Source organism: Hirundo rustica, chromosome Z (genome assembly GCF_015227805.2).
Source record: "Hirundo rustica isolate bHirRus1 chromosome Z, bHirRus1.pri.v3, whole genome shotgun sequence".
NCBI classification, from domain to species: Eukaryota; Metazoa; Chordata; class Aves; order Passeriformes; family Hirundinidae; genus Hirundo; species Hirundo rustica.
This window is the reverse complement of record NC_053488.1, coordinates 56,180,360-56,197,325: the sequence shown is the minus strand read 5'-3', so window position 1 is coordinate 56,197,325 and position 16,966 is coordinate 56,180,360. Positions and strand designations below refer to the sequence as shown.

At 39.8% G+C, this 16,966-nt stretch overlaps 1 protein-coding gene across 1 annotated transcript in view; it reads right to left on the bottom strand.

Annotated features, from left to right (window-relative positions):
• TRPM6 (transient receptor potential cation channel subfamily M member 6) overlaps positions 1 to 14,890 on the bottom strand; it is a 55,406-nt gene extending 40,516 nt beyond the window's left edge. The window contains exons 1-10 of the mRNA XM_040090996.1: positions 14,726 to 14,890; positions 10,421 to 10,555; positions 9,840 to 9,893; positions 7,434 to 7,574; positions 5,997 to 6,131; positions 4,661 to 4,941; positions 3,375 to 3,603; positions 2,601 to 2,747; positions 1,842 to 1,976; positions 515 to 643 (exon numbers count right to left, since the gene is read on the bottom strand). Coding sequence (XP_039946930.1) covers positions 515 to 643; positions 1,842 to 1,976; positions 2,601 to 2,747; positions 3,375 to 3,603; positions 4,661 to 4,941; positions 5,997 to 6,131; positions 7,434 to 7,574; positions 9,840 to 9,893; positions 10,421 to 10,555; positions 14,726 to 14,890 — 1,551 coding nt within the window. The remainder of the gene's footprint in view (positions 1 to 514; positions 644 to 1,841; positions 1,977 to 2,600; positions 2,748 to 3,374; positions 3,604 to 4,660; positions 4,942 to 5,996; positions 6,132 to 7,433; positions 7,575 to 9,839; positions 9,894 to 10,420; positions 10,556 to 14,725) is intronic.
• Positions 14,891 to 16,966: the final 2,076 nt, after the last annotated feature.

Here is a 16,966-nt window from a genome sequence, read left to right as displayed (position 1 = left end):
TCAATAAATCTAACATTAAAAGCTGGTTGTGGGTTTGGGGTTTTTTGGTTTGTTTTTTTTTGTGTGTGGTGGTGGTGGTGTTATTTGTTTTTTGGTTTTTTTCCAAGTGCATTTTTAGAAGAATGGTTAGACTTGAGGGAGAGCCATAGATTGTTCTATTCAAAATATCTATTAATTCATAATAACTTCTCACTCAGATTAAATATCTAAAGAGCAATTTTATTAATAGAAGTCCAATGGTCCACTCAAGAAAGGACCTGTTGTCTACAACAAGGCTCCAAATCTCAATTCAGCAGTCATCTACACATTACCTACCAGCTCTACACAGAAAAATAGAGAATTAAGGCCAAAATGCAAAGATGCATTTTAAAGGACCGAGAGCTGGTCTTCTAATAAAAGACTTCTAATAAATTCCCTGCATAATTCTCTATAAAAGCAATGCAGGATTTAGCATTCTTCAGAGAGGTATTCCCTGGTTTATAATAAAGATTAGAAGTGTGAATGGAGCACTTACCTCCCTGACTTTTTCAACAGCAGTAGTGAAAATATAAATGATAACGAGCCATTCTTGCACACTTGGTCTTGGTTCCATCTTCACCAACACAACGTAAGTAAAGAGCATGAGGAATGCCAAGTATGACATCTGCAAAACACATGGTGTATATTCCGTACGCGTAAAAACCTCAAACAAATTTCTGCAAACCTAACAGCTGATTTGCCTCACTAAGTACTCAAACTACTGGCACACTGGCATATTTTCTGCCCAGAATCTTTATTCCAGAGTTTTGTACAAAGTTTTGTTTAGTTTGGCTTTGTTTTTATGGGAATGTCCTTAAACATCATTGGAAATTGGTACTTTAGTGCTGAAAAGATAGGTAGGAGCAGAAGATAAACAAATGTAATGTATGTTCATCCCCATTAAAAAGGCAGACTATTTTATCCTGGACGTTGATCTAGATGGTCTCTAGAGGTCCCTTTCAACACTAACAATTCTGTGATTTTGTTCTGTGATCTGCACACCATTCCTTGAATGCAAGGTCAGACCTAGGCTTTTATACCAGCCTTTCCTAAGAACAAGTAAAAATTCCCATAGTTACATGAGTCACTGCTGGTTAATCAGTGCTTTCCAAAACACAAGAACAATATCAGGTGGAAAATACATATTTCAGATGTACATGAACCTGCTATAAATGTATCGAACATAATAGATTACAATTCATAAACCGCTTAAACTCATCTAGTTAAAAGAATAAAAGTTTATGTGCATGGTGATATGACCTAATGAACAGCTTGATCTTAAACATCCTGAGCTCTACTGACACAGGGATACTAAAACTGACTTAATAAATGCATGTTTCCTGTAGCAAATTATCTCCTATAGATAAATATTCGCTTTACCAGAGCCAGTTCTTAGAGAAAGGAACAGAAATATTAGTGAAGTATTAAAAGTACAGAAGGCCACCTTCAAATCTATCTCAACTTTTGCAACAGACTGCTGTAGCTGAAGATTTTTGTTAGTTCCTTATAATTGTTTTTCTGGGTTTGGGGGTTTGGTTGGGGTTTTTTCTGGTGTTTTTATTGTTGTTGTTGTTGTTGGGGGGGGGGGTGGGTTTTTTTTGTGGTTTTTTTTGTGTTTTTTTGGTGGTTTTTTTGTTCTGTTGTATGATTTTAGCAGACATACTTTACACTTAATTGTCAGAGAAACATTCAAATAGCTTCCCATTTACACCCACCACTAAGTGACTGCAAATCCATGCTAGAAAAAGTAAAAGCAGGATTAAGTGGCATTTGAAGGATCAAAGGAGGCATTTGTCAATCAAAGTTCTAGAATGATGACTAACCGTGTGAAACCAGAACTTGACAATTGGTGCATTGTAGAACTCATAGATTTTTCTAGTTCCAGGCAGGTTTCTTTGTCCACCATCTACCTGGCTTTCATCAGACTTCTGAACAGCCTTTTCCACATCATAACCCTTCTTTAAAAGAAAACAGCATTTTTAAAATAAGAAACAATTGTCTACAATTGTAAAGGTAGAGTTGTTTCAGAGGGAAGACAGACAGAAATGTCTAAACCTTGTTCTGAATACACCATTACTGGTTTTTGGTTTTGTTTGGTTACAACCATCTCATTTGCAATAATCAACATACATTGTGAAGGATGCTTTATATGGCACAGCTATATTGTCTGTATATTTTTTTATAGTATTCTGTATGAGATTATTTAAGGAAAATCAGTAGCCTGGACTTTTGCTAAAGACCAATAGATAAAATCAAAAGCTAACATTAAGAAGAAGATGTGTGAGCACATTTCTTGGCTGCCTCAGGCAGGGCTGCTCCCTTCCTGCACTAGCAGTACGTGTGAGGCTGGCAAGGACTTTCTCATCATGGTCAGTACAGAAGTGCCATCCAGGACAGATGAAGTAACTTGTACCAAGTTCACTGCAGTCCGTATCCAAACTAGGAACCTAACTCATACTTCCGGAGAGAACTGGCCTCCAGTCATTTCATTCCACCTGACGAGCATCTTCTCACTCCTCAGAACTGCACTATGGAAAACAAACAGACTCTGGCACACAAAAGACTGATCCTCACAGACTAACCAAAGTATCTTTAGAGCTGATTGCGTTCTGTTCCCCGTGATACCATAACTGGTGGAATTCTTGAGACTGAGGCACATGAGACATTTCTGCCTTGCTTTTAAACTCCAGCATCAGGATGGTGGGAGGCAGGAGAATACTCATAATGACCTAAAAGAGAGACCCAAGATTAATTAGGCAGTGATAGCAGAAACCTGAGGCCACAGTCAGCCTTGCCTGGTGCCCGGACAAACCCAGTGCAATTCCACTGGCTGAGGCAGGAGTCACTGGTGCTGGGAATCTGTATCACGGTCTAACAGCTTCTGAAGATTCGTGTTGCTCTTGGCTGATTTGTGGCTTTGAAGACTGTCATTGTATCTGGGGTTGCTTTCAATACTGCTCCTGTGTCTGGAAAGCATCCTTCCCACCAGCAGCTATGCCAGGGACCAGGCAAGGTGGGGAAGCAAGAGCAGGTGAGGAAGGACTGAAAAGTGCTGAGAGAATGGGAACAGCAACAAAAAAATTCTTCCTCCTAATGCCATCCCACACATGCTTTTGCAAAGAAACAAAACAGAACCAAGTACTTATTTTCCCTCCCTCCCCTGCTTTTGTTTCCCAGATGTTCACATTCTAACATATGCTTAAGCACAGCTGTCTGAAGCTTCATTAGCCATGTTTATAACAAAAAAAAAAAAAGAAAAAAAAAAAGAAAAAAAAAGGCATATATATTAAGCATCTAAAGATGCTTAATACACCTTAATGCACCTAAATCCTCTGAAAAGAACAGACCAATTCTACCTTAAACCAGGAGTTCTTCCGCATCTTCAGGCGTCCCATCCACATGTCGGTCAGCAGCATCTGTGTGCACGTGTGGGACACAAAAGACCGCAGCCCCACAGACACTGCCAGCTTCAAGCAAGTTGAGTTGCTCCAGTTTTTCAGTTCATAGGTCAACAACTTCATGGCCATCTGTTCATTTTGTTTGAATGCTTTGTCCAGCACATCTAAGGCAAGCTGCCCAAATTCCCTTAAGCAGAAAGGAATTAACAGTCAATATAACAGGGATCAGTCCAAACTCAGAGTTTCTGCTGAAAAGTGGTTGCTGCGAATACTCTGGCAACTAAAGTTCAGCTGTCAACGTCAGTAAGCATGCCTTCTCCCATTTTTCTCATTGCTTTATCAATATACCTTGTGAAAAACAATTCGGCGTGTAAACCTAAACAACTTAGTCCTAATCACAATGCTTCAGGTCATCTTGTTTTGTCATTTTTTATTTTTGTTCTTAATCTCTCTCAGTGATCAAAATGAGCCCTACAATGTTCTTTGTATTTGCTTCAACCAACAGGTTCATCACCACTCTGAGCAAGAATTGCAGCCAGTTGCAAAAGTCTTTTCTTTTGGTCTGACTTTAGAACACCTCTGCAGAGCAGACTCTTAAAGGAAGATACATACCCTCCTTTAAATTAAGATTTGGAGCTGCATATGAAAGAACAGAATACATTTTATTGCACCTAAATCTTAAGCATGAAATCTACAAAGCAGAAAATATATTACTAACAAGAGAAACTACCAGAAAACACTAAATGGAAATTACAAACTCAATGAAAATTCTTGGTCTACTTCCCTTTTCATTCAATCAGGTATTTCACTTTCCACTTAGTCTTACACAGAGCAGGATTTAAACACTGATTTTCGTTTGCTCATTACTACTTGTTAGAGATTTGAACAGTCCAACACCTATGTGCCATATGGCTTTTTAACAAATTTAACTGGAAGAGAAGCCGCAAGGGAAATTTCAACCTTTCTCTTGACTATTCAGCAGATAATGAGCTATGCATTACTAACCTATATTTTCAAATATGAACCTAGGTAATATGGAAATAACTTTCCTTTAACTCTCCACAACACTACACACTAGTACATAGTACCATTATATACTAGAAATAGCGAGTATCCAAAAGTACTTTTTTTATAGTCCATGGCATCACTAACTTTACTAACTCTTTGTAGATTAGGGCATTTATCTAACCAGAGATATTCCCAGCACCAGAGAACCTTAACTGAAATTAAGAGAAATCTCATACTTTGAATACTTCTTGAGTTCTTCTGAAGTGTCATCCACCATGTTGCTCTGTTTAGCTTCATGTGCCATTGCTCTGTAGAGTTTACAAGCAACAACAGCTTTGACCATGGCCTCCTCTCCATGCTGCCAGAAGAACATAGCCATCTTCTGTCTTTTCATTAATACTGCCCAAACCAGGAGGTCATTATAGGGGTAGATGAAGCCAGTTGACTCATAATTCTCTGTGTAGTTTGTATCCTCTTTTGATTTTTTCTTATACTTTGGAAAAGGGCTAGATCTTTCCTATAATTAAAAAAAATTTTAAAAAAAATTAAAAAGGGAATTAAAAATAAAAAGAAAAGAAAAATCCCAGTGAATGGCTGAGGATCAGATTCATGAAAATAAAACTGCATGCAAATCTGAATTGCAAGTAGCCAACTATTTAATAGCTGTACACATTTATCTCATAAACCACAGCTAGGGCCATGTTCAGGGTACCAATGCTGAAAAGTTTGCAGCATTAACAAAGGAAAAATACACCTTGCTCTTCATCCATGCCTTTCATGAATTCTATTTCTATAGTACTGGGCACTCTCCAAACCCCATGACGCATGAGGTACCATGCTTTATGCTCTTTTTAATATGTGCCATGATAGAAGAAAATATAAACAGTAGACTCAAAAAAACACCAAATATTTTTTTTGCTGTCTGTTACACTTTTAATGTAAACTTGCTATACATTCATATCTGAGTATTTTCTGGTGAAAGGTACAGCTGTGAAAAAGGCTTACTGATATAAGTGAGAAAGTCTCAGTGCTATCATGGGTTCATTTTGCCTCTGACTAATTCCAACACAGCCATTCATATTTATTTTACTTTATGTTTTGTCAGATAGATAGATATGAATGTCAGTCTTGGATCTCCTGTCATTCTTTCTCTGAACATACCTCTTCTTAACAGCCTTACTCTAGTACTTCAATAAGCAATCATGAGAATGCATTAGTAAAGTCAGAGATCGCCTATATTTCTTCCAGACTCAGCAGAATTTTCACACATGCTTGATACTCCTGAAATTGGTGATACTACATTTCATTGAATTAAAGCCCTTAGGAGCTAAAAGATGGAGTTAAAAATCTGTCACTGAGTCTGAGCTTGATTTCACCAATAAAATTGCAAGAATTATACTTTATGAGCAGTAAGTGAAGCATTGTTTCCACTGCAATTTAAGTAGAATTATAAAAATTATGAGTCTGACCAACATGTCTAAAATTTGTCAATAAAATTATCAGCCTGATATTTCCTAAGCAAATACTAGAATAAGCAATTATGTTACCTTGTAGAATAAGCAATTATATTACCTTGTATTTGTAAGGCTGTGCAGTTCTGAAGAACTGAGAATGTAAAGTACTTTCAGTGGATCCCATTCCACTATCCGTCTGATTATTCTGATGAATGGAATGAGAGAGGCTTTGAGGCAAGCTGGAAACCACTCTCTAAATCCAAAGGCAAACGATAAAAAATGAGGAGATAATTGCAAATTAGAAATAAAGTTTACTGGTACTTGCTGACTGCAATAGTGCACGTAGAAACTGATGTTATTCAAAAACTAGAGAGTCAAAAGCCACCATAACTACCACTGAAGCTTATACCATCAAGTAAAAAAATGGCCTGTTTCATATCTCAGGTAACAAATATAAATTTTTCTGAGCCTCTGTATTCAAAACAATGGTTTTCCACATATAACTTCCACAAATTGCAACAAACAGTGTTGCAACAGATGTAATCACCCAGTCTGGAAACTCTGAGTGCCAGCCTTTATAAAATGTGCCACAAGCCATTTGAAAGACAGAACTCTGATCTTTTTGCTGATAATTTCGTCCAAAGGATGGCACATCCAGCATCTATGTAAATTTTGTTCAGTTTGGCTAAGATGGAAGAATATTAACAGATGAATAACTAATGCCCTTCCAAACAATTCCTAGTTATATGATTATGTGGTTTCACCTCTCCCAGTTAAAGTTATATTTCACTAGGAAAGAGAGAAAAGTGTTAGAACTGCTCACACCTTTTTTTTAAGCATTGTGTTAAAAACCAGTGACACGCAGAAAGCTCTATGTTTCTATTCACTCCAAGTTTCAGGTTTCATTATTTATTCTCATTTTCCTTGATGATTATGAAGGTCTTCTCTTAGTAATGGAAACATTTCATGGAGATGAGAGGGTTTTGTTGTTTGTTTTTTAACACATGGAAGTACTTAAAAGTCCAACTATACACCAAAAATGGGGGGATCATTCTTATGCAGTAAATCTGCTCCTTCTGTAATATTGGGAATGATTTCACCTAATTTATTGAGAAGTTTAGGCTTTATTTAAGTTACTGATTTTGGGAAACCAATAGGGAGAATGCTGACATGCCCTAAGTCTACGTCAAGGCATGTGGAATTCAGTATTTCCATAAGGTGGTTCAAGCTGCAAGAATAAGATATGTAACTCTTTCAAAAAAGGGGAGATGGTGGTTGGCACAACCTTGTCATTCCTTATTGATGGATGGTAGTCAAAATGCAACCCAGATTCTAGACATAAAGGTAAATTTACTGAACCAGTAAATAATTTAACAACCACCAGTACTCTTGGGGATTCATCTCTTCTATTTGCAACCTCTCCACAGTTCTCAATCAGACAAGCATGGCATACATTTAAATGATGCTCTCCAGATAAACCAGGATGATAACCTGAGCTATCTTCAGGTGTCACATTTTGGCTTTTCTTGGTGACCAGTGTCCTGGAAGAAGCTACCTTGTGTTTTCTGTAGAGATTGTTGTAGAGAATTCGGAAATTCTTCCTTGTGTAGCTGCTCTGATAAGCTTCACCAAGGAGGTACTCTATCACTAGTCCAATGTCAATCAGTGATATCTTGTAATCCAAAGAAAGGCTATTCTGAAACACCAAATGTCACAAACATTTCACAATGTTGTGATATGCAACATTCAACCTTGTCATAGCCCTCCTGTGGTAAGGGAAAATCTGGAAAAATTAGTATCTGTCAGGAAATGGTACACATTCATTATACATACAGAACTCTTCTATAAAAGAGGGAAATGCCTGCAGTTCACTGTACCCACACTGCATATTTTGCAATGTTCACAAGATCAGCTGCATCCAGCAGTGAGGGCAACTGTTCTTCAGGACAAGCACCAACAGCAGAGATACAGACAAAAACCTCAAAACAAGAGAAAACTAGAATGGTGTTATTAAGAACTTTGATTAATTAAAATTGAAGAAGTAGCTGAAGCATATATTTAAGCTGAAGCAGCGTAATTCCTAGAGACAGGAAATATCCTGTTGAGGCTCAAGACTGTCTTGACAACAAGGACAACAGCAGTACATGCACTAGCTCTACCTTCTGAGTAGAAAGCCTGTAGAGAAATCCTCACCTCTTCTGCTTAAAGCACCATCTTACCTCCACTGTCCTTCCAAGACCCAAGATTTCTCACAAGTTCTCTGAAGAGTAGATTCTCTTCCATGCAGTTTTAAAAAAATATTAGTAACACTTTAAACTGCAACACCTGGAAGTGGAACATGGGCCTGTATATAAATGGGATCAGAGATGTACGTATTCCTAGCAGTGTATGCCTTTCAGACTGTGAAAAGTCTTTTTCTTCATTGGACTGAGAGTGTTTCTTTAATAGACCCCAGTAGCAAGCCTCAGTACACTTAGCTAAGGCCACTCAGCCCCAGGCCACTGAGAGTTAGGCAAGTATTTTTGACTAGCTAAGCTTGTAGATGCTTCTCTCTGCACTAATCCCCACCTTTTATGCCATCAGAGGAGACTGCAATGTATCTGCGTTCAAACACAGCAGCGTCAAAGCTGGTCACAGTAACAGAGAAAATATTCTGAAATGCAGGGTCACATCACTCTGTAGACTGTCCCAAGTACAGTGTCATCATATTTAATCAGACTGCAACTGCATAAGCCATTCACAGTGAACTTATGTGAACGTACAGAAGCTCAAGTAAAAAAGGATTTTCATCATTTAGACCTGTTTCCAGATTCCAAGTTTAGTTTACAAAAAGGCAGAGAAAGTTTTGAAATTTTTTACAGACTTTTTTACATTAATTCCATTACTGTTAGCAAGTTCCAAAAGCTTCTCTATAGATCACACGTTGGATTTTCTCAAAGTGTCCTGAGATATATAAAGACAAATATATATATATGGATTTTAGGGATGTGGTCATATCAGTCACTTCAGTGATGAAGAGAGTTTTCTCAGCCTGGAAAATCTCAGTGTTTTTTCAAGATTTAGACCTTTCAACGTATAGATCTTCCAGATTTGCGACATAAATTAGATCTTGAATATGTTCATCAAGTATGGAACATCACAGAAAACAGTTTGTTATGGAGACCAGGGTACCCTACATCTATGTAAAGAGGCATAAATTGCATTGACATGAAAGTCATCTACAATAAAAAAATGATACCATGAATCTAACAGAACTCTGCAAACAGTCAGACTTATAATTTCTTTTTATCTTAGCACTCACACCCTGGAAAGAATTAGCCAATTAATCTAGATTTGGATCTAGGAATCTCATGTGTTGAAGTCGAGATCCGTAAAGAACATCTCATCCCTTTCCTGGTAAGCAGCACTGTGAGCTACAACAGATAACAGAACTGTGAAATAAATTAATGACGCATTTAAATAACAAGGCTGCTACTAAATCACTAATGGAACCAGTGCTCCATGCAGTACTTATCCACTGCCACCTTCTGTTCTCCTAGGCAATGCAGCATATCCAAATATTTCTCTTGTCACAGTATCTTTCTGCTCTAACAAGGAAAGACTTCTTTAACTTTGGGGGGAAAATAGAAAACCGTAAAGCAATGAGCATAATCACTCTACTAATTCACTAAGTCTTTTGTATAATCACTTCAAAATGTTCATTTAGTAATGTGAGATAGTCTGATCTGGATGAACTGCTCAGCTTTGAAATTAAGGTAAAGGACCCTTGGGAGCCTCAGCCACTGCATTTTGGTTAATTGCTTAGGGGGTCAGTGGAATTAAGATGAAAACGTTTAGCAGATATAGGACTGTAGTAATGAATTCTATTACCAAAATTCCCCTGTATTATCTAATAGCTTGCCAGTGGACACTGAAGTATTAATCTAGCATTTTTGTCCTCAGCCTTTCCTATGTCTATTACCTGTTTCACATCTCGAACTAGATGGTGTAAAAGTAGATTTGATGGTCCTTGTTTCTGTAGTGTGAACAGAAAAGACAATTAACAAACATGTCACTCTACACTAGAAATCAATACACTATAAGAAAGCAGCTTAAAAAATCTACAGAATAAACAAATGTGACTCAAACTTTCCCCACTCTACCCACAGATCTTTTCAAAAAATGTTTCAACACCAATTTGCAACACCTCTACTGTCTTAAATTTTGACTTGTTTTAGAAAGAAGCTGATAAAGCTTTGGTCTAAACAACATATAATTTTCAGCAAGGTAACCATGTCAGATTAAAGTCTGAATATATTTCTCATCAGCTTCCAATGAGTACTCAATCTAGTTCATGACAGTGAATCAAAAACAACAACCCAGTACACCATTCCCAAACCCCCACACTACAATCAAAATTAACCAAACGCATTAATGTTCGAGTTTTTGGGGTTTTTTACTCCTTCATAAAAACACGGCCTAATCATCACACCCCTTAAGAAAAACAGAATTGTTTCCAGGCTTTCATATCTAAAGTGTTACACTGTGATTTCAAATACTCACTGTATTGTAGAGTTCTTCCAAACGAGATATGGTAAGGAAACGGTGCATGTTCACTCCATGTTCTATTAATAGTTTAACAAAATCCACACGATCCATGACTAAAGCATCCAGCATTGCCTGTTCCAAGGCACCAACCTCCAAATGGACAGGGGTAAAGGAAATTATTAGAAAATTACTTTGGGAAATAATTAAACAGTCCTGGAGCTAGTAATCTCTCCACCACAATGACCTGTTTCTATGTATATTTAAAGTGCAAGTACAAAAGAAAAACATGCTGGAGGAAACTTCTGTGTAAAAAGAGAGGGAGGAAAAACAGTTTCCATAAACCCAACATATGTAGAGACTCCTACAAATGCAGCTTTACAACCAGACTCTGATAATACATTCTCTACTCTCTAATTTATTTCAGAAGATAAATATGATGTAGGGCACGGAGGAAAGCATCTTTTTTTTTTTTTTTTTTTTTTTTTTTTTGGACACATAATGAAACCTATTTCAAAGTACCACAGAGAAGTCCCTATAGAACTGCAAGTTCTTTAAAGCAAATTTTTTTTCAAATATGACAGAGAATGTGTGTTAAAATAAACTCCTTTCAAAGGAAGCATGGTGCAGAGATATACCCACAAGCAGTGTCCAAATGGTGGAAGCAGTCTACTTATGGCATTTGAACAGAGTTCAGCAGGACTTATACATGCAAAATGGAAAAGGAGTTAGACATATGAGGTTCATACAAATCCATATAAAGTTTTTCTACAGAACACATATGCACAGCAAATGCAGTGGGTGGAGCACAGTGAGGAGGTAGGAACACTAATGGGGCAGGTGCTAATGCTAACAAAAATAGTACGTTCCATGTCTATATGAGGTTTGACAGAAATTATGTTAAAAGATGACCAATAAATGTTACAGAATCCTTCTTCTAAAAAGAAAACTTTTGCACTGATCCTGAATTATTGGGTTTTCTTCCAGAAATATCTGAGAGTGACTGGCCATTTTTGCATTAAATTTCTTTTAACAGTCCTTGAGCTGGCAGTGTGTCTGAAGAGGTCAGCAGCCCTTTAGTAACTATTAGAATAATATTCTTTGATATTTGAGGCAGAGTTGACATTTAAACAGAAACACAGCCACAGCTGGTTATAACCTTTACCTTCTAAACTTCTAACACTAGAGTTTTAAAAATAAATGGCCATGATATGTGCATAATTATACATTTCCTTGAAACACTTAAATTTACAGAAATACTATAGGAGTCCACAGACAATCCCCTAAAAACTGTTCTTTAAATATGTAACTCAAAATTTAAACATATAGCTGCAATAACACTGCAGAAGCTGTAGCCCCTGACAATTGCCGGTCTGGTAGTACCTGACGGTGGGTTGCTTCACTTTAATTAAGAAAGGAACTAATTTAAAGGTAAACTTTAAAACCTCCTTGTACACTTTTTTTTTTTTTTTTTTTTTTTCCCCAGTGCACAAAAAATAGGTTTTTTGGGGTTTGTTTTTTTCCACTTCTTAGAAGAGAAAAACTTTCAGGAGTATATGCCGTCCTAATTTTTGCATGGAGAAGCAGCAAGAGATGTGAGGCCTGTTTATTATGAGATCTTTAAACTTTATTTGAAGGAGATAACACAATTACTTTTTGACAACGGCTTTTCATTCAAAATAGTGCTAAACATTGTGCCGAAATAGACATGAATGGATACATTGATTTTTTTTCAAACATATCAGAAGCAGAGTAGTGCAAGTAGGGGGACTGCCAGTGGATCTGTAAGGACAGAGGATGACAAGGAAGATGAAAGAAACACCTCAAGCTTTTGTAGACATAGCAAACTAATATTGCCTTACGGCTAACTACAGAACAGGCTGGGAAAGTCCTGTATCAAAGCTGTGTTTTATGGCAGAAAAATCGGAGGAAGTGTTGTCAAACTGAAGTATAGGTAGAAAAGATTACAGAAACCATCCATAAAATGGTAGTGGTAAATTGTCAGGACCCTGTGGTATTCACCTTAGAGTTTCCAGAGAAGTGAAATACAGCTTAAATCAGCCCCTTTAACATTAGCATTGCAGATAGTAGATATGAAATAAACAAATTGTTAAAAAACCAAGTTGTTGAAGTATGGCATATCAATGCAATTAGAACTTTTTATGGACAAATATAACAGAAGTACAATAATAACAACATGGAAAAAAAACCCAGCAGAGTAAGCAGAAGCAAGGTTGTTACTTTGTAGACTGAAATCAGAACTCTACCAAAATTTCAGCAGGGACAGTCAGAAAAAAACTTTAGTGGACTTACGTTCTGCAATCATGAATATAAACTGGGTATAAGTTAGAAATATGTAAAAAGGGCATACAGAATATTAGAATTTATCCTTAGGTTAATATAGAACAATCTGTAAAATAATAGTTTTCTCTAAATATCTAATATTGCATGAGAATATTGAGTGCTGATCTACCTATCCCAAAAGATGACTTTTACATCTGAAGATTCAAGTACACAGAAGAGCAGGACATATTGTCAAAAATATGGAAAAAGTGAATTCACCTTGGAAAAGCCAGGAGTAAAGAGGCTGAACTGCTCAATAGTTCCTTAAACCTTTCCTTGTTGAAGAGGTGGGGATCAGAAAAATGAATCCCCACCTGCAAAATCATAGAACCACTTAGTTGGGAAAAGATCTTTAGATTATCAAGTCAATCAGCAAACCTAACACTGACAAGTCCACTACTAAACCTTGTCCCTAAGTGCCACATCTACGTTGTGCTGGCTTGAAGGCAAAACCAGCGAGAGACTGAAGTCAAAAAAAACAATTTAATAGGAGAGAGAGAGAAAAAAAAAAAAAAAAAAAAAAAAACACACCCACCATGCAATAGTACAAAAGATCACTGACAGGGTCAGAATACAACCTGACACCGTGGTGGTAGCAGTCCAGATGAAGAGGTCTTGTTGAAGCAGTGCTTGTGCTGTCCCAAATCCCAGATTATATCCAGGTGGGAATGCTTGGCTCCTCCCCCTGGGCGGAGCATCTCACAATGGGCTGATATCATTTTATCAGTCTTGTAATGGGTCCTTGATTGCCCATTAAACAGAGATAGCTCCCAGAGGGAGTTATCTATGAGTCATGCAGCAGGGCATTGATGGGCCATTAACAGAAGATAGTCCTGAGGGAGGGGGCAAGGGAAACACTGCCCAACCGAATTTCAACAGCTCATGTAGATGGTGATAGAATACGTACTTTGGGCACATCTTACATTGTAACCTAGGACATAATCCACCCCTTATTCTATGACCATCAACATCATACCTAAATTAATACATTCTTACAGCTAGATAGATAAATATACACATGCTTATACATACACATATACAGAATGAAACCTTACACCCAGTTCTGACTTAAAATTAGGTCTCCCTGTGGTACACAACGGTTTCCCCATCTTTCTGCATTACCCACCAAGTGAAACTAGGTCCTTGAGCAAACACAATCCCATGGATGGGTCTGCCTTTGCCTGAGGTGGGATTAATCCAAACAGTTTTTCCTAAAATGCCTTTCATGTGTACCACAGGGACTTTATCTCCATCTACTGTGTGCAAGGGTTCAGACTGGGCAGGACCAGCTCGATTGATTGACCCTCGAGTGTTGACCATCCAGGTGGCCTTTGCTAAGTTCACTTCCCAATTTTTGAAAGTCCCCTCACCAAGCGCCTTCAGGGTAGTCTTAAGTAACCCATTGCACCGTTCAACTTTCCCGGCAGCTGGTGCATGATAAGGGATGTGATATATCCATTCAATGCCATGTTCTCTAGCCCAGGTGTTTATAAGGCTATTCTTGAAATGGGTCCCATTGTCTGACTCGATTCTCTCAGGGGTGCCATGTCTCCACAGGACCTGCTTTTCAAGGCCTAAGATGGTATTCCGAGCAGTAGCATGAGGCACAGGGTAGGTCTCCAACCATCCAGTGGTGGCTTCCACCATAGTCAGCACATAACGCTTGCCTTGGTGGGTTTGGGGAAAGGTGAAGTAGTCAATCTGCCAGGCTTCCCCATACCTGTACTTCAACCACCGTCCACCGTACCACAGAGGCTTTACCAGCCTGGCCTGTTTGATTGCAGCGCAGGTCTCACAGCTGTGGATGACCTGTGAGATGTTGTCCATAGTAAGGTCCACCCCTCGGTCACGGGCCCATCGGTATGTTGCATCTCTCCCCTGATGACCAGATGCATCATGGGCCCAACGGGCTAGGAGTGCTTCTTTGTGCTGCCAGTCTAGATCCACCTGTGATACTTTCACTGTGGCAGCTTTGTCTACCTGCTCGTTGTTGTGATGCTCTTCATTAGCCCAACTCCTGGACACATGTGCATCCACGTGTCGAACCTTCACAGTCAGCTTCTCTACTCGGGCAGTGATGTCCTGCCAAATCTCAGCAGCCCAGATGGCTTTCCCCCTGGTAGCACAGCCATCCCCACAGAGCATTAGCTACCATCCACGAGTCAGTGTAGAGAAAGAGTCTTGGCCACTTCTCTCGTCCGGCAATATCTAAAGCCAGCTGGATGGCTTTAAGTTCTGCAACCTGACTTGATCCACCTTGTCCCTCAGTAGCTTGTGCAACTCGTCGTGTGGGGCTCCACACTGCAGCTTTCCATTTCCGGTTAGCGCCTACGATTCGGCAGGAACCGTCAGTGAAAAGGGCATATTGTCTTTCAGTGTCTGGTAGCTCGTTATATGGTGGGGCTTCCTCGGCACGTGTCACTTGTTCCTCCTCTTCTTCAGAAGATAACCCAAAAGTCTCACCTTCAGGCCAGTTAGTTATAATTTCCAGAATCCCAGGGTGATTCGGGTTTCCAATACGGGCGCGCGGTGTGATGGGGGCAATCCATTTGCTCCATGTGGTGTCAGTGGCGTGATGCGTGGAAGGAACCTTTCCCTTGAACATCCATCCCAGCACTGGTAGTCGGGGTGCCAAAAGCAGCTGCGTTTCAGTGCCAATTAATTCTGAGGCAGCTTGAACTCCTTCACAGGTGACTAAGATTTCCTTCTCTGTGGGAGTGTAGTTGGCTTCGGATCCTCTGTATCTTCGGCTCCAGAATCCCAGTGGTCGGCCCCGAGTCTCCCCAGGCACCTTCTGCCAAAGGCTCCAGGACAGGCCATTGTTCCCGGCTGCTGAGTAGAGCATGTTCTTCACATCTGGTCCCGTCCTCACTGGGCCAAGGGCTACCGCATGGGCAATATCCTGCTTGATCTGGGCAAAGGCTTGCTGCTGTTCAGGGCCCCAGTGGAAATCATTCTTATTGCGGGTGACCAGGTAGAGAGGGCTCACAATCTGGCTGTACTCGTGAATGTGCATTCTCCAAAAGCCTATGGCACCTAGGAAAGCTTGTGTCTCATTCTTGTTGGTTGGTAGAGATATTGCAGTGATCTTGTTGATTACTTCTGTGGGGATCTGGCGACATCCATCTTGCCACTTGACTCCAGAAACTGGATTTCTTGAGCTGGTCCCTTAACCTTACTTTGCTTAATGGCAAAACCAGATTTCAGCAGAATCTGGATGATCTTCCCTCCTTTCTCAAAGACTTCCCCTGCTGTGTTCCCCCATACAATGATGTCATTGATGTGCTGTAGATGTTTAGGACCCTCACCCTTTTCCAGTGCAGTCTGGATCAGTCCATGGAAGATGGTGGGGCTGTGTTTCCACCCCTGGGGCAGTCGGTTCCAGGTGTACTGTACGCCCTTCCAGGTGAAGGCAAACTGGGCCCTGCACTCTGCTGCCAAAGGAATGGAGAAGAAGGCATTGGCAATATCAATGGTCGCATACCACTTTGCTGCCTTGGACTCTAGCTCGTACTGAAGCTCCAACATGTCTCACACAGCAGCACTTAGTGGTGGGGTAACTTCATTCAGAGCACGGTAATCCACCGTCAGTCTCCATTCTCCACTGGAATTACGCACTGGCCATATAGGGCTGTTGAAAGGTGAACGAGCCTTGCTGGCCAACCCTTGGCTCTCCAGTTTACGAATCATCTCATGGATAGGAATCACAGAGTCTCTGTCGGTGCGGTATTGCGGACAGTGTACTGTTGTTGTGGCGATTGGTACCTGTTGTTCTTCAACTCTCAGTAGTCCCACAGCACAGGAGTCATCTGAGAGACCAGGCAAGGTATTCAGTTGTCTGATGTCTTCTGTCTCTACAGCAGCTATCCCAAAAACCCAGCGATATCCTTTTGGGTCTTTGAAATATCCATTTCTGAGATAGTTTATGCCGAGGATGCATGGGGCCTCTGGGCCAGTCACGACGGGGTGTTTAGCCACCCATTCCCAGTTAAACTCACTTCGGCCTCCAATACAGTCAGCTGCTGGGACCCTCCTGTCACCCCAGAAATAGAAATGGATTCTGTTCCTACATACCTTGATGGCATCAGGGTACATTGGGCACCAGTGTCAACCAAAGCCGTATATTTTTGTGGGTCAGATGAGCCAGGCCATCGGATCCACACAGTCCAATAGATCTGATTGTCCTTTTCCTCTACCTGGCTAGAGGCAGGGCCCCCCTAT